At 41.3% G+C, this 18,686-nt stretch overlaps 1 protein-coding gene across 2 annotated transcripts in view; it reads right to left on the reverse strand.

The window, feature by feature from the left end:
- Positions 1–18,686, reverse strand: part of LOC117355639 (chloride channel protein D-like) — a 236,796-nt gene that overhangs the window by 22,698 nt on the left and 195,412 nt on the right. For both annotated transcript variants that reach the window (XM_033934508.1, XM_033934509.1), the window contains exons 14-15: positions 12,383–12,479; positions 7,500–7,595 (exon numbers count right to left, since the gene is read on the reverse strand). In XM_033934508.1, the coding sequence (XP_033790399.1) occupies positions 7,500–7,595; positions 12,383–12,479 (193 nt within the window). The remainder of the gene's footprint in view (positions 1–7,499; positions 7,596–12,382; positions 12,480–18,686) is intronic.

Raw genomic sequence — 18,686 nt, forward strand, 5'->3', positions numbered from 1 at the left:
ATTACTGTGAGAATGGCAGCTTTTTACATTTTTTCCATTGACATGAATGGGTGATATCTGATTTTCCGTTTGTCGCTCCGCCCACGTGTGCAGGTGGGCCACGAGACCCCCAGAACATATCACCCCAGGTAGTGAGGGATCTGCATACCAAGTTTCGTTCAAATCGGTCAAGCCGTTTTTGAATTACTGTGAGAATGGCAGCTTTTTACATTTTTTCCATTGACATGAATGGGTGAAATCTGATTTTCTGTTTGTAGCTCCGCCCACGTGTGCAGGTGGGCCGCGAGACCCCCAGAACATATCACCCCAGGTAGTGAGGGATCTGCATACCAAGTTTCGTTCAAATCGGTCAAGCCGTTTTTGAATTACTGTGAGAATGGCAGCTTTTTACATTTTTTCCATTGACATGAATGGGTGAAATCTGATTTTCTGTTTGTAGCTCCGCCCACGTGTGCAGGTGGGCCGCGAGACCCCCAGAACATATCACCCCAGGTAGTGAGGGATCTGCATACCAAGTTTCATTCAAATCGGTCAAGCCGTTTTTGCGTGATCGCGGCACATACACACATACATACACACATACATACCTCCGATTTTATATATATAGATTACATTACGTGATTTCTATTCCGCCATTACCTTGCGGTTCAAGGTGGATTACATAAGATTTACCAGGAGGTTACAAGAATTGTCGGGACTTGAGGTGATACATGTTGGGTAATTGGAAACATTTTATATTTGAAAGGCTTAGAGATTGTGGTAGGTGGAGTTTGGGAAGGAATTGGTCGTGTTAAATAGGTTTTATATATTTTTAGAAGAGTAGGGTTTTAGTTTCTTTTTTGAAGGTTTTGTAGTCTGTGGTCGAAGACAGCAGATTGGTGATTTGTCTGTCTAGTTTTGCTGCTTTGGTGGCCATTAGATTGTCATATAGTTTTCTTCATTTGACATTTTTGGTTGGTGGGTGTATGAATAGTGAGTGGGTTTTCCTGTGCCTGGTTGAGGTGGAATGAGTTAGTCGGTTGTTCCAGAAGGATGGGCTTTCTCCATTAATAGCTTTGAATAGAAGGCAGTAGAATTTGAAGTGTACTCTTGCTTATATTGGGAGCCAGTGTGAGTTGTGGTATGCTTCTGTGATGTGGTCATATTTTTTCAATGAGTAGATGAGGCTTAAAGCTGTATTTTGTATTGTTTGTAATTGCTTTATCATGGTCGCTGGGCAGGGGAGGTATAGTATGTTGCAGTAGTCTATTAGTCCAAGAATAAGAGATTGTACCAAAAGTTGGAATTGTTTCCTGTCGAAGAATTTTCAGATTTGTATTAGGTTTCTCATAGTTACGAATGATGCTTTTATTACTTTGTTAATTTGAAGTTGCATGGTTCAACCTCTGTCAATTAGTACTCCAAGAAGTTTTAGTGTGGGTTGAATGGGGTATGAGATCAAATTTATTACTAGGTTTGTTAAGGTTGGAGTTTTGCTGTTTTCTAGGAGGATGAAATTTATTTTGTCAGGGTTAAGTTTTAGTTTGTGTTCAATCATCCATGCTGCTACTGTTTTGAGTGTTCTGTGTATTGTGCCTGTCATGGTGGGTTCTGGGTGGTCAAAGTGGAGGAGAATGGTGATGTCATCTGCATAGCTGTATGAGGTTATGCCATATTCGTCTAGGCAGGAGCTGAGGGAGGCTATGTATAGGTTGAATAGTGTGGGAGATAGAGGTGATCCCTGATGAACTCCGCAGGGGTTGGACCATGGCTCTGATTTTTCTTTATTTGTTTTAACCCTGTAGGTTCTGGATTGTAGGAAGCCTTTAAACCATGAGAGAACCTTGCCTGAGATTCCTATGGAGTCTAGCATTTTTAGGAGGATGTTATGGTCTACCAGGTCGAAGGCTGCAGAGAGGTCTAGTTGTATGAGCATGATTTTCTTGCCTGTACAGAGATGTTGTCTAGCTGTGTCCAACAGTATTCCTAGTAGGGTCTCGGTGCTGTAGTTGTATCTGAAGCCAGATTGTGTGGGATGGAGTAAGTTGTGGTTTTCTAGGTATGAGGTTAAGGTTTTGGCTATGAGGCCTTCCATCAGCTTGACGTTCAGTGGGATTGAGGCTATGGGTCTGTAGTTGGATGGTTGGTCCGTCGTTCCTTTGGGGTCTTTTAGTATCGGAGTTATGATGATTTCGCTGAGGTCTTGTGGGAACTGTCCATCTGTGAGTAGAGATTGTATCCATTGTAGGAGCAGGGAGCGGAATAGTGTGCTCGAGGCTTTCAGTAAGTATGGGGGGCAGTGGTTGAGGTCACAGGCAGCGTGGCTGTATTTATTATATAGTTTGTTGAAGTCTGACCATAGTATGGGTGAGAAGTGGGACCAGGTTCTGTCTGCTGCCACTGATTCTTTTTCTGCGGGGGGAAATGAGGTCTCTTCTATGTGAGTGGGAATTTCACTGAACGTGGCTCTGATGTTTGCGATCTTGTTTTTGAAGTATGTGGCTAAGAGAGTGGCTGAGGGAGGGGGTGAGTTGCTGTTGGCTAGGAAGGGTGTGGTGTCAGTGAGATCTTTTAGTAGCTGGAATAGCTTTTTTGTATCTTGGGGTCCTTCTCCTATTTGCTTTGAGTAGTAGGTCTTTCTTTTTTCTTTCAGTTTCTGTTTGTATTTTTGGTTCATTATTCTCCATGCTGTTTTTGTGGATTCTTGGCTGCTTTTTTCTCCATTTTCTTTCTAGTTGTCTGCATTGCCTTTTGAGTTGGAGTAGTTCGTTGTCAAACCACTTGTCTGATTTTCAGTGGATTTTGGTTTTGGGTTTTTCAGGGGCTAGTTTGTCCAGGGTTTCAGTACTTAGATGGTTCCATTGTGAGATGAAGTCTTTGGGTATGTAGTATTGGATTATGGTGTCTGCTTTTGTCCAGAATGTGGTGGGATCAATGTGTTTGCGTGAGTTGTACATTATTGTTTGAGTAATTTGGAATGCTTTTGTTATTGGTCCAATTGATTTCGAAGGAGTATGTGTAGTGATCAGACCAGAGGGAACGTTTCCATTTTCCATTTGACATTTGGATCTCTGGTTGTGTGTGTTGTTGGGACATGTAGGCTGCGATGTCGAGTTGGTGTCCTTTTTCGTGTGTGGTTTGATTTTATATGTTATATGTGGTAGGATTTTATATGTTAAGGCCTCGAGGTATGAAAGTAAGGTTCCTTTATGTTTGCAGGATTGGCTTTCAAGGTGGAGGTTGAGGTCCCCTAGGATTAGGTTGTAGGTTGTCGTTAATGAGTTTCGATATATAAATTCTTCAAATATTGGTTTTGTTGTGTTCCAGTAACTTGGGGTTATGTAGCAGAGTATGCATGTTAGTGTTCCTTTGAGTGATGTGCTTGAAAGTTGACAGGCTAGTAAGTCCATGTAAGGGTTGGTTGTTTTGTCTTGTATTTTTAGGTTTATGGTGTTACTGGCTATGATGGCAATTCCTCCTCCTCTTTTATTTTCTCTGTAGGCCACTGTTAAATTGTGGCTTTTGGGCAAATTTCAGTTATTCTGGGGTCCGAGTCCGAGGTAAGCCAGGTCTCTGAGAGGAAAAGGCAGTCTAGGTTATCTTCTTCTATCCAGATTTTTATGCGTTCTATTTTGGGGCCTAAGCTCTGATGTTCATATATGCACATTTGAGAGTGGTATAGTCTGTTGGTATGTTGTGAGTTGTTTTCGGGTATATGAGTGATCTTTGGTGTGGCTGTTTTTTGGTCTTATATGGGTTTGGTCTTATATAGGTTTTCTTGTTGATTGTGGGGTGGGTTGGTATGTGTAAGTCTGATAGTTTGAGTTTCTGTCTGTTATGGGATGCCAGGTTGGTTGGGTGATTCCCTTGGAATTTGCTATAGTTAGTATTGGAGAGATGAAGTTTGCATTTGCTTTCCAGTTGGTTAGGAGCAGGGTTATTAGTAGTGAGTTAAAGTGAAAATACTAGATGGAGGTAGTAGAAAAAAAATTCTAGAAGCAGGTGATAGAAAAAATCAAGATGCAAGTGATAGAAAAAATAAATAAATAGGTAAATAAAATAAAGTAAAATAAAGTACAAATTCGTGGTGGTTTGGTTTAGTAGATGAATCCTGCACTGTGGATATGTTCCGATGCTGCTTCTGTAACATCGATTGGGCCTCCTGTGGGTTTCGTCACCGAGGTGATAGACCTCCTGCAGGTTTTGTCCTCGAGGTGATGGGCAGGGGCTGTTGCCTCAGTCCCATCTTTCTCATCCGTGAAAGTTCTTTAGCGGAGATTGGTGCCGCCGAAGGTAGAGGCAGTGGTCTCCAAGGCGCTCCCTGGTTCGGCTCTCCGCTGTGGCGCTTGGGTGCACGGTCGTTCCTCCCAGCCTCAGCTTTGGTCCCTCTGTTTCGCAATTGCATTAGGGTGGGGAGCGGTGCCACTGTAGGAGGTAGTGGCGTTCGGGCGGAGAGTGACGCTGCTGTAGGTGGCGGCGACCTCCACGGCGCTTTGGTTCTGGTTCTCTGCCGCGGTGTATGGCTCCCCGCCATGGCAAGTGGACGAATGGCGGCTGACCGGTCCATGTGGGCAGTGGGCTAGATGCTGGAGAGGACTCCCTCGAGAAGCGCGAACGAAAGGCGAAGTCGGTTGAGCAAAAATTAAAAGGAAATAAATTTTAAGTTCCGAGATTAAGATCAGGCAGTGCAAGAAAAGAGACTGACTGAGCTAAAGATGTGCCTATAGAAGCTCCGCCCTCCTCCCAGCCGGCTTGAACTTTCTTTGTGTTTTCTCCAGCTGTTAAGCAGTAACAGGTTCCTGATGAAGGAATGCTGAGTTTCCAAAACTGGGCTTGGTTGAACCCAGCCATTAGGGGTTTTTGAATCATTGTGTTACCCCCTGTCTTCCTGCAAGATTAATAGAAATACTTTTAAAGCTAAGTCTGAGTTTATTTGGGGAGTTGGCTGGTGGGTTCTCAGAGTGGTTCTTCTGATTGACTTTACCTGTGTGATTATTAGTTACTTCACTGTAGAATTTTTACTATTTTGGTTAAGAACACATGAGGTATCCTATGATGGTGTGCAGGCAGAAGTTTGCTTACCTTTGCTGACCTCTCATGCTGAGGATACCCCGCTTCACTAATATTTCTAAATTTAATGAAATTCACGTTTTTGTGTTGTCTCACACAGGCTTGCTAATCATTAGATTACCACTCTCAGAACTTTTTGACTTGTTCTGCCTTTTGGTCTGTGTCTTTTGAAGCTCCTTTGGCAGTTTTCCTTGGAGATTTTTTGTGTTATATAGAAGCAAAGCCACTGAGAGACGCATCTGAGGCGGAGTGGGACTATGCAGGGGAAGAATACTGGTTTTGAAACTCATTCCACAAATGTTTCATACATTCTGAGAAAGCCTCTGTCTCCTGGGGTCTAGAGTCACCCTTAGATGACTTAACTTTGCGTTTCTTAGGCTGAGGAGGATCCGCAGCCAGGCACACAGAACTAGTAGCCGTGCCAAGCCCTGAAAATAAATAAGACCACCACACTGGGCTAGCTGAGTGTTTTGTCACCTGCTTAAGCATGGGAGAGGCTAAGCTTGGCACTGCTGCCTCTCCCAGCTGCACCACACAGCACATGGCACAAGGACATTCTTGAGGCGCTAAATTTGCACAATCCTGGCAAGAATTCAAATGAGGACAGACCAAGGACTCCATCCCAACATGTTTTGAGTCAAAAACTGCAGTTTTGGAAATGCAGGGAGCTTTAGAAAAAAAAGATTATTAAAAATCCAAGATGGCTGCCACTAAGACATTCATGCCAAAATTGTGATAGTTTTCACATTAAACAAAGTGCAAAAATGGCAATTTTAGGATTTTTCAGGTAGGGGAACACAGGGGGGCAAGCAGAAACCCTCATAACCTCAATTTTACAACCTCCCCAACTCCCTCACCGGCTATGACAGCCTTTAACTCACTGTGAGCTATGCTGGTAATGTGCTGCAACCTGCTTCAGCTCTCTGACAGTAGCTGGAATCAGAAAATCACTGCCTCATGCTGGGAATATCCCTTTGACACTGATATTCGGGCTGCCAGTCAGACCCTATGCCTGACTGCACCTCCATCCCTTTGGACTGGCAGATGCACTCATGGATGGGTGGAGGTAAGAAGACGCAGCAGGCACCCAGCTAGACACTGCTGAGTCTCCTATGGATGCCCAACAGCTGGCTCTCAAACCTTTATTTGGCAGAAGAAAGATGTGGACAGCCCTGAGCTCCTGTGAAGTAAATGCAGGCTGGCTGAGAGGTACCACCAGGGATAGGCCTGTAAGCTGCAGACTGAAGTCTGTGTGATCTCAATGCTGGCAAAGCTGAATAATCACTCCGAGAACAAGAAACCTCCAAAAAGGGATGAAAAAACACCAAATAAAATAATAAAATGGAAAGAGCAGAACAAACACTCCTGTTGGCATGCGCGCAGAAGGGAAAAACTGTAGGTTGGGCTTAGAAGCCCTGTGAAGTACAGCAGAGACACAGAGAAAAAATCTGGAATGGATGGCACACAACCATGGGGATACAACCCGTCTGTCTAGAATGACTCACTATTGCACTGGAAATATGGTTTAGTGCATGGTTTGCGTGTGCAGACACACAACTTACTCTAGGACACCTGAGCGTGTCCCATTGAAAGCCATTTTAAATTGTGAAAAGCATGCACTATTGCTTACTACAGCTTAGTAAAAGGACCCCCAAATGTGTTTTACTGAATGCACATGCCTATTGAAACAAATAAATAAATAATTATGCCCCACACATATCCATTCTTGCAAACTTTTTTCCATTTTTGCCTCAGCCTTTTTGTTTTTCAAATCAAAAATGCTTGTATACTGTATTTTCATTTATAATTGTTAATAATTCTTCAGCAACCTCTTACACTGGAGCATAAACTGGAAGCAAAGTTTCCTACATCTCCTGGTCCTATGAAATTGGCTTCTTCTGAGGTTCAGCAGCCTGATAGATGTTTTCAGATCTAGACATTTATACTGTAGCTTGAGAGCCATCTCATTCCCAAAGAAATATAACATATGGATAGATGTTGCAGTTCAATTAAAGAGGGACAAAGAGAAGGAAAGAATTTAGGCGGCCGTTTACAGAAAGAGCACTCAAGCCCATTGCTTCACATTTGTTTCACACTTACGTAGGAACCAGAAATGACATCCAAATGATGTATTCTATTAACACTGTATCATGTTGTCAATCTGGAATGCATTCTAATCAAGCACCCTCCTTTAAAATGGTTCCCTTTGTTGTATTTTCCTTTTGGCTTATTTCTTCAGCATCTGTTATGTCTAAACAATGTGGGCTGAAATGTAGGAATGCTGTTTGCGCTCTGCTACTTTTGTTGAAAATGCAACGTCTCTGGACATGCGATGTTTATGTAAATCAGTGCAACTGACACGGCCATCATAAATAAACAATGAAAACTATAACAAACACATTGCTTGGAAGGGAAATGTTTGGTTTTTTTGTACTTGGCATCGTGCTCACCAGATTGATGAAGAATTTCTGATACTCAGGATCTGTGCTATACTGGTCCAGCAGCCTGGTCACTTGTGCCACATCAGGCAATTTCTCCACAGTTATCTGATGGAAGAAGAAAAAGTCGATTTCTGTCTTTTCTGAGAATTCATGAGGTTGTAAAGCTACTAAATTTTCTACTATGGCATTAAAAAGTACTTGAATTTAATTTTTATTCAGTTGCTTGATGTTTCTCTTTGTGCATTTAAATGTTCCACCTTGCTTAGCTAGAATCTGGGCCAGATTTTATAAATGGCGTCCTAGTTAGGTTAACCAAAAAATAATTACCATAGCAGTAATTTTTTTACTCCTGCCGGGAAAGAACAGCGGCATGCAAATAGAGAAAGATTATTATAAATGAGACATCGGTACGGGCAATATAATAACTTGCTTTTTTGTGTCCGCCATTAGCACTTGTTGCTTTTTTGCTTCCCGAGAATCCATTTGTCCCCTCTCCTGAGGAAGACACCGAAACGGAGCTCTGATGAGGGGTGACAGAACCCGACGGGATTTTGCCAAGTCAGTGTTACAAGCATAACAGGACTCAGCTAAGTTCAACCATATTTACGGTCTTTCTAAGGATTATTTGATGATTTTTGCAATGATTAATTGATTCTGGTCATTTTTGTGATAGTTTGGGGCATTTAAAGCACTCCACTTTTTCCTCCCGCTCTGAATTTACAGTGTGCAGTTGCATTTTTACTATTCTCTATATTTATACTTGAAAACAAATTGAATAAGGAAAATAAAGAAAATAATTTTCTGAGACAATTAATGATGTACAGGGCAGGGCTTATGTAGACTTTCAGTCTGGTGCTTGTCATCTATGAATTCCTGCCCGGGGCCAAGCTATTATACTGGCCGTACTGATGTCTCATTTATAATAATCTTTCTCTATTTGCATGCCGTTGTTCTTTCCCGGCGGGAGTAAAAAGTTATTACTAATTATTTTTAGTTATCCTAACTGAAATCTGCACCTAACCTAAATGAAATCAATTAGCTTAAATGGCATGGTAACTGACTGCGCCATTGAAGTTAATTGAATAATTAGTAAAAATTTTAATTAAAAGTTAGGCGTGGAATTCCACGTAGCACCTAGTGACCTAAGTGGAGATGCCTTCTGACGGCCTTCCTAAAAAGTAGGCTTGGTTAAGGGCAGAGAATAGGCATGGTTGAGTTAGGCATCGCTAGGCATCTGAGTAGGCACCGGTAAATTACGCCAGTGAAAACTTGGCCTAACGTAGCAGCGCCTATCTTTAGGTCACCTAGCAATGCCTAAGCTCACTTAGGTGCTGCTAGACGTGATTCTATAAATAATGTAAGCTGATTGATAACCGCATTGAATGGCAACTACAATGTAGGCGCCAAAGGCAACGTTTTGTAGAGCAGGCCTTCTGTGTATTAGCAAGGAAGCCAAATTGCTGGAGTGGTTATTGTTTTCTGTACATTCTTTAAGAGATTTGAACAATCCTATTAGGTCACCAACTGCAAATGATGGATGATGTTGAGTGGAGCAGTAGCCTACTGTTTAGTGCAGTGGCCAGATGGACCATTGATCTGATCCAGTATGGCTGTTCTTATGTTCTAATAACATACAATGTGATGTTAACCAACCTTTACCTGCATCCAAACTATTTTGTAAAAAGAATAAGTCAATATTGGCCTTCCAATTTCACCAAATTAAGAAAAGATCAACAGGCCTTCTGTGTATTAGCAAGGAAGCCAAATTGCTGGAGTGGTTATTGTTTTCTGTACATTCTTTAAGAGATTTGAACAATCCTATTAGGTCACCAACTGCAAATGATGGATGATGTTGAGTGGAGCAGTAGCCTACTGTTTAGTGCAGTGGCCAGATGGACCATTGATCTGATCCAGTATGGCTGTTCTTATGTTCTAATAACATACAATGTGATGTTAACCAACCTTTACCTGCATCCAAACTATTTTGTAAAAAGAATAAGTCAATATTGGCCTTCCAATTTCACCAAATTAAGAAAAGATCATTCGCTTATGGGCTGACACCAAATGTCTAAATAAGACTGACCAATGAATGGACAAATATGTTAAATAGAATGAGTGACAATGGAGACCCTTGACATTCTAGCCATTTGGCATATGATTGTGCAAAAAGCTTCTAAGCCATGCCAACACTACTGTATACCCAGTGGTTGCAACTGTAATAATAATGTTGGATCTACTGTATCAAAAGCAGATACCAAATCCAACAATACCACCAATGCCAAACCACCAGAGTCAAGGATTCCCCTCCACTCATTCAACATTTCCACTCAAGCTATCACAGTGCTGTACCCCTTCCAATATGCTGTTTGTCTTGGATTCAGCACCACCTTGGAAGTAGCAAACTCTACAAGTTGTTCTGCTATGACCTGTTCAACTAATTTTGAACTCAGTGGCAGGTTGGAAATCGGCTGGCAATGTTCAGGCTGTAAAGGATCAGAATCCTGCTTTTTCATAGGGAGTACAACTGTTGCACTGTATGAAGAGTCTAGTTTCTTGGGGGGGTTCAGTTTAATTTCTATTTCTATTTTAATATTGTGGTTACTTATTGTAAGCTGTATGAAGATCTGTGTTCTGCATGTTTGAAAGAGATTTGGTTTTCTGGTAGCATGGATTGCATGATTGATGTGTTTTCATCTGGCTTGTTTAGTTTTCTAATATGTATATTGATGTTTTAGTGGGCACTGCAGTGTTTTTGATACTGTCTTTTCTGAGGTAGGTGCTTCTATGACTTGTAAAAACTACTGCTATTATGATATGTCGTAATTGCTCTGTAGGTCCTGAGTGACATTTGTAATGTTTTGTATTACTTAAGATCACACTATACCTGGTATTGGATTTTGGATTTAGATCATATCTTTCTCAGTCTTGGCTCAAAGCAAATTACAATAGGTATTTTTCATGTCCCTGGAGGGCTTATCATTTTTAAGTTTTGTATCTGAGGCAATGAAGGGTTAACCCCCCCCCCCCCTCTTATACAAAGCCGCGGTAGTGGCTGCCACACATCAAATGCTCCAACGCTCATTAAATCCCTATGGGTGTCAGAGCGATCACTGCAGCAACAGCCACTACCGTAGCTTTGTAAAATGAGCCCTAAGTGACTGGTCCAAGACCTTGAGTAACTTCAGTGGGATTTGAGTCCTGGCTTCCCTAGTTCTCAGTTGGCTGCTCTAACAATGTTTGGTAATCAGAAAACTAAAGGCTAGTGGAACTGAAGACTGTCGACCCTTTGGCAACCTACAAAAAACATTGCTAGGTAAATTATTTCTTGGTTTTAGTTCAGTGTGACACATTGCAATAATAGAGGAAATCAGAATGGGGGAGGGAGGCGGTAAAACTTTTTCATATCACTGTATTCCTATTTGTTACTTTTTAATATTGTTTTAATATGTATATGAGTATACATATATTTTATGTACAGCTTTATATTTTCTTTCCAGTTCAATAGAAATAATTTAACTTCTCAATTTAATATAATTTGGCATAATTTTCAACAATTCCTTGTGTTTACACCACCACCACAATGCACCAGACCAGACCAGCCCAAACCAACTGCTGCTCAAACCTATACTGGGATAAGTTTTTTTAAAGCAAAACAGTTCATTGGTTACAGATTTAAGTGCAGCTTTTTTAATTTTAATTTATTTCAATTTTTTTCCTGCTCTCCCAGAAAGCTCAGGGTGGGTAACAGTAGGACAAACACAGTTTCAGAGAACGGGGTAACAGAAGGACCGCTGGAGTTATAGAAGACAGAGGGAACCTAGGTACAATATTAAAGGCTATCAAATTAATCAAGGAGAAATGTACAGATTCCATAGGCAGAGGATCTAAGTATAAGGTGAGGCTAACATGTTATCATGTACAGAGGGGAACCAGGTGGGACAAAGGGCACACATAGTTTAGGGGGAGAGGACTTGGGTAACAGGAAGCATAGCAGGGCACGGGCTGAAAAGCATATTGGAGGCATATAGAGTGGTATAATATTGTTCACATAGCTGTTCATATGTCTGTTAATTTAGCTTGAGGAGTTCATTGTCACAGTTCCTCATAACCCAAGTATAAAAAGCAGAAGAGGGTTTCCGACTCTTCCTTCTACACTCTCTTGCTTTCACACTCTCCGGAAACAGACTTAGGATTCCCCTTATACCTGGTGCTGTAACTCCCCAAGAACCTTTTAGTACCTATAATCCCAAATGCTTGAATCTCTCTTCTGGACTCAATGGGGCTTTTGGATAAATCACTGGTTTGGCAGCTCAGTCCTTTCATATTTCACCTTATACATGTGGTCCAAACATGTACTTCTCACTACACAGATCTTTGTGTTTTTTCTGAACTCAGATCAGGGCATCTCACCCCATCTGACACAGACCCAGAATGACAGACCGGGAACACCCTTTGCCCATGGCTGGACCCCTCAAGATCAATGACCAGTGAAATGCTAAAAATGCCATTACAGGGATTTTGCTGTATGTTCTTCTGCACCCCCAATAGAAACTTGGGACCAAAGGCAGGCTTCCTCCTTCTTCAATTCCCTGTTCCTTCTACTGAGGATTTCATAGCAGGGCCTTGGGCTGCTTTCTACCTCTTCTTACCATCAGCTCCTAATACACACTTCAGAGATACATGTGACATACCTCCTTCTCTTGCTCTGTTCCTTACTGACTAGAATATTCTGCAGATTAATTAACCAGCACCCTGGACTGTGCCATCATAGTCACTCCTGGAAGGGAATACCATACTAAAATGGACAGCCTAAATATATTCTCAACTGGGGCAGTGCAGAACTTACAAAGAATAAGGAAATGTTGCTATTACTAGTACTAAATTTAACTTACCTCCTCATATTTGAGATATGGTCTAGAGTTAAAAGGTTCACCATCAGATGAAGTATAGAAGATCTGATCATTCATCAGTAACATGCAAAGCTCTGATCTAATATCAAAAATAGTTAGATATCAAAACAAGTATTATTTACACAGTGGGTCATCTTCAGTGCTGCAGCAAGTTTTTCATGACTATTCTCAAATAATTGTACAATTAATGATTAAAAGTAATGCACAAAGTTCTGCATAAGGCTCAGTTGTCATTGACAAAGTCTGTTTGGCTTCACATAAAGAACTATTCCAAATCAGTCAATGCATAGTACTGAGACAGTGTTAGCAGGCTTTCTTAGTGAGGTTCATTCTATCTTGGATGGGGTGGAATTTTGCAATGGTAGTTTCATTAGATTTGAGTTCAGCGTTTGATCTAGTGGACCATGGTCTTTTATTAAACATTTTACAAGAGACTGGTTTAACAAGAGTAGTTTTGGACTGGTTTCTAGCATTTCTCCGAGGATGTACTTTCAGAGTAGTCACTGAGGGATCAATAGATTGCTAGATTGTGCGGTACCGCAAGGGTCAGCTTATCGCCAATTTTATTTAATATTTTCCTGAGCCCTTTGGCAAGACGAATCCAGAAATTAGGAATTAGAAATTATGCAGATGACATCTTACTAGTCTATAGACTATCACCTGCTATGTTAGATTTAGGTCCTCTTTTAGCTGGCTTAAATAGAATAGAAGAATGGTTGAGTGATCATAAATTGGTTCTAAATATGTCTAAGACCATAGCATGTTGTATCTCTGGAGATAAAGCAACACCAACTAGATTTTTCATTAAATAATTGCAGTATAAAACTAGTAAATCATTTTAGATATTTGAGGGTTATAATTGATTGTCATTTATATTTTTAGGAACAGGTTTCAAGCGTGGTTGCTAAAGGTTCTGGGGCACTAAGACAGCTTAGAGCAGTGGTCTCAAACTCGCAGCCCGGGGACCACATGCGGCCCGCCAGATACTATTTTGAGGCCCTCGGTATGTTTATCATAATCACAAAAGTAAAATAAAACAGTTACTTGATCATATGTCTCTTTAGCTATAAATCACAATATTATTATTTAGACAGCTAAAAGGAAAGATTTATAAACTATAAAGAGTTTTACCTCATGCAAAATTGTCATTAACTATTTTTTCTGAGGCCCTCCAAGTACCTACAAATCCAAAATGTGGCCCTGCAAAGGGTTTGAGTTTGAGACCACTGGCTTAGAGCCATTCGAGATTTTATGGATGAGAAATCATTGCATACATTAATTCATGTCTTTGTATTGCCTAAGTTAGATTATGGTAATTTAGTATATGCAGGTATTGGGTCAGAACAGTTGAAGTGTTTACAAACAATGCAGAATACTTCAATTAGATTATTAGGCCGGGCATTTATTCATGATCATGTGACACCTTTGTATTTAAAATTCCATTGGTTATCAATGGAATCTAGGGTCAAATTTAAGATCCTAATGTTAGCACATAGAGCATTATTTCAGCTACAACCTTCATATCTTTCTAATTTGGTATTATTTTATGCCCCAAGGCGTTTATTACGATCTTTGAATGATAATATATTACTTGGCCCTCATATTTTGAAGGCAACTCTTGCGTCAACTAGAGATTGTGCATTCTTTTATTTAGTTCCACGGTTATGGAATAATCTGCCCAAAGACTTGAGAAAAGAAGAATCATATATAAACTTTAAAAGACATTTAAAAGCACATTTTATCCAACTGGCCTTCTCAACTTAGAACAGAGTTTGGGACTGTGATCTGTGTTTATGTAATGATTAATTCTATAATGGAAAATTTTTAGCTGTAGGTATTAATTATGGTTCATTGAAATTTGATTTTTTTATTGTTTTACTATTAGAATTGTTATTGTTGAGATGTTTGCTATGATATTTTATGAAAAAAAAATAACTTTTTGCTCTTAAGCTTTCCGTTTCTATTTTTAATGGAGTTCTTTTCTTGATGAATATGAACCGCTTAGGATCCTGTTAGGCTGTTATGCGGTATATAAAGTTCTTAATAAACATAAACAGTCATTCTGTTTGCTTTTCATTTTACCTGCAAAAGAAACTATTGAATCTGTACATCTGAAATTAAACATAGCACTGATTAATCTTGGAGTTGGGGATTCCAGTTGGTGAAAGCAGACAAACATTGGACTTTCCTGAAAAAAATTATTTATTTAGCTTCTGTGTTCCTTTTGAAAATTAAATAGGTAATTTAGATGCTCTCCCACCCCATAAACCTATTTGAACAGCATAGTAAGAAAAGATACTTTGTGTTCTATTCTGAATCTCTAGGCCTGTATCCGTAGGATTAGCCATGGGTGGCTTTTTCTCCAAGGCCTTTACCCCCAAAATATTTTCTACTGGAAAGCTTCCTTGGTGAATATGTATAACTTCTATATATTTCCTAAAAGAGGAAAAATGCTGTTTTCTTTTCTTTATCTCCTATGGAAATTCTGGGAGCCAACCTGTGTTGCCTCTTTTTCTTTAATGCCACTGAAAAGAAAATGAAAAAGATCTGCATTTTGCAGCGTCTTCTATGGTCAGGGGGAGAAAATCTGAGATAGGTTATATAGTATCCTATTACCTCCTGTAGCAGCTAACTCAGAAGTCTGCCATCAAGGGCAGACTGATCATTGGGACAATAGGGCAGTGCCCATGGCCCAACAGCAGAGGAGGCCCACTCTCCCCTAGCCTCCATCTAATTTAATGATATTTTGATAGGTGGTTAAGGGCCATGACCCTTAGTGATGGGGTCCCAGATCACCATCAGTCTGCCCCTGTGTGTCATGTTAAAGTATTGTAATAACACAATTGAAGAGAATCTTAGATGTTTTGTTAGGAATGTTTGTGATGCTGTTCTAATTTTGCCTTATTTTCAGAAGTATCTCTGTTGAGAATGCCCGATGACAGTGCTTTTCAACGCAGTCCTCAGGGCGTGGGCATGCTCACTTGATCTGATATGATCCCTATACAAACGGTCTAAGTGGTTTATCTAATATAATAAAACCCTAAGCGTGTATGCGCATTCTTACCTGCGTGCTTCCATTTTCCGTGAGCTGTAGGGCCCCGCAGGCAACAGTGTGCATGCGCGCTTCTACTCCCTCCCTCACTGTAACTTCGCCGCCGTCATTCGCCACCCCCTCCCCCATGCACCCTTTCCCGGCGCACACGAAACCCCATTGACCCTCCCACCGCGAGACGCACAAACCTCCGGCTCCAGCAGCGGTCGCATCACACTAAAGACACTGCTTCGCAGCCTTCCCATGCTCTGATTTCCTCTGCCGGCATGGCAGAAGAAATCAGAGCATGGGAAGGTCTCAAAGCAAAATCTTTAATGTGATGCAGCCGCTGCTGGAGCCAGAGGTTTAACGGTTGTCTCGCGGTGGGAGGGGGTGGGTACAACCCAATCAAGGATAGCAGCGGAGCAGCCAGTGAACAGGACCAAGAACAGATACACCAATGTCCTGCCCTGTGAGTACACACCGCGACTCTTCCTCCTCTTCACAGCCCCTCCATTCGCACCTTTCTCAATCACCTCTTCCTTCTCCTTTAAGACGATCATTACAGGGTGAGGCTTCAATATATAGGAAGTGACCCCAGCACCGACTATATTAATGCAAATTACATACTGGTAAGACTGTATTCTTCCCAGCACTAGCCCATCTGGCACTCTGTCTCGCGGTGGGAGGGTCAATGGGGTCGGCTGCACGGCGGAGATAGTGGCGGGGGAGGGGGGAGAGGGTTCTACTGCACAGGGGGATGGCTAGCAGGCAGGTTGGCTTCGGAGGGTGGGGTGGGACAAACTATGGAAGGCAGTGAGGGGCAGCAGGGAAGAGGTGTTGCTGGACCGGAGGAGTAGGGAAGAGGGACCAGGGGAGTAGGTAAGAGATGCTGCTGGATAGGGGGAGCAGGAAAGAGGTGTTGCTGGCAGGGGGAAGAGAGTTCTACTGCACAGGGGGATGGCAGTCAGGCAAGCTGGCTTCGGAGGGTGGGGGTGGGACAAACTATGGAAGGGAACATGTGAGGGAAGGAGGCTTTACTGCAGGAATCGTGGAGTTTCACCTCCCCATCCTCCTATGCACTGAGTGGATGCAACAACACCCCCCTCCCCTCCTGCCACTATTTAGGGAATGGAGAGGGCACAAGTCGCAGCCTGTTCATTTACTGTGGAACACGTGTAGCATTTCTTTTTTTTAAAAAAAACGTGCTTTTCTCCTTTTAATGAGAGGCTGAATTATTTGCAGAACCCAGCATCTTCTTTTTGGTAGTGGCTAATGTAGCTCTTGAGTATCAGGCATGATGTGGCTCTCAAAGATAGAGTATACCTATTAGAGAGATAGAAAGCTTGGTCTAGGATCAATTCGAGTTTCTGAGGGTCCATCAGGATGAAGGGTTGGGGAGGGGCAGCCTGCCCAAAGATTCAGTGCAGTGGCCAGGGAGGAGGGTGGGGTTTGAATTGGGCAGGCTCTGGTGTTAGGGTGCGGTTGGGTGAAGAGGGTTAAAGTAATGGGGAGGGGGAGAGTAGCAGTACCATGAGGAGGAGCAGGGGAGAGACGAGAGAGAACTTGGTCCTGGGGTGGGGTACAAGAGAAAGGGTAAAAAAGGAAGAAAAGCTGGGTAGGGGTAAAATATAGGGACAGGAAGAATGGCCTTGGAGGCAATGGAAGGAAGGATAGATAGGAATGGAGCTGGGACTGAAAGGGTGATAAATGCAGTGGAGGATCGATGAGGGCCAAAAGGGTACAGAGGACTAAGGAAATGGTGATGGATAATGCCGGGAGCCAATAGAAGACAGACATAAATAAAGGACAGGGAGGGAGAGAGAAAAAAGAAAGAAAGACGGACGGGGCAGGGAGAGAGACAGAAAGAAAGAAAGATGGATGGGGGCAGGGAGAAAGACAGAAAGAAAGAAAGATGGAGGCAGGGAGAGAGACAGAAAGAAAGACAGGGGGTCAGGGAGAGAGACAGAAAGGAAGACGGGGGCAGGGAGAGAGACAGAAAGAAAGAATGATGGAGGCAGGAAGACAGAAAGAAAGAAAGAAAGATGGGACAGGGAGAGAGACAGAAAGGAAGAAAGAAATTCTGCACATCTATTCTAGCACCCGTTAATGTAGTGAGCTTAAACACTAGTATGTTAAATAACATCTTTTTACAAACCATCGTAGAAACATCATATTGTAGAAACACATACTAGCAATATTCCAGAATATATATCATAAATTATCCACAAGTGGTTCCAAGCTGATGTTTCTACAAAGGTTTGTAAAAAGATATTTTAAATATACGTACTGTGTTTATTTTATGTAATACATGTTAAAATGTTTATTTTATTGTGTTTATAATCCAATGGGTTTTTTAAATAATTTATTGATGTCCTGTCCTGATTCTATATACTTTCCTAAATTTGTTTGCAATTTATTTACATAATTTAAATTATGTGAGATTTCTATACTTTTATGTATTATAGACCCACTAATATAAGCTTTTAGCTGAAATGCGGACCATGTCCAGTCTCTCTTTCATTGATCCTTCAATAAATGTCTTGATCAATCTCTATGGACTTCTTCCATTTCTTGAAGCCAGAATCACTTTTTTGGTTCAAATTCTCTGCTGTGAAAGCTCACACATACTTTTTTAGCTATTCCGAGGGAGAACATTTTCAATCAGGGCAATCTACTGAGGTAAATACCTTTTCAAAATTCACTCTTATAATGTCAAATACAGTCTTGCTGATGCCATGACCATCAACCAAAAACAGAAGTTCTTTGACATAATGAACCATACTGAGAAAATAAATGGATAGTTCCACTTCTGAAACTCCTTCAAACCAGTAGATGTATTAGCAAGGAAAGAGTTAAGATAATTTGTCTCCTTTTCTCACCAGTCACTACTATAACCTAGGAAAGTGCAAGGAGTTACACTGTACTTGATGTTTTGGATCAACTGTTTCCCTGTCAAAGGATGTTGCTCTATACTACAGCTACAAGTTCTCAACTTTGTCATATTTTCTAAACTAACCTCTTCGATTTATACTGCATTTTGTGACATTCTCCTTTACTGGAATGAAAGCATGCATTAGTTAAACAATGTGGTTTGGATTTAGTGTTCCCATGCATCATCACAAAAATGTTTGTCTCAGCAATAATATCATTATTATTACTAGTAACAGCTGTTTTGCCATCTCCTACCATTGTATAAACCAGTGTGTCTCTTCTACTGGCTTTAGTTTAGACAGGAAAAAAGAAAAAGAAACA

This window comes from Geotrypetes seraphini, chromosome 2, assembly GCF_902459505.1.
Source record: "Geotrypetes seraphini chromosome 2, aGeoSer1.1, whole genome shotgun sequence".
NCBI classification, from domain to species: Eukaryota; Metazoa; Chordata; class Amphibia; order Gymnophiona; family Dermophiidae; genus Geotrypetes; species Geotrypetes seraphini.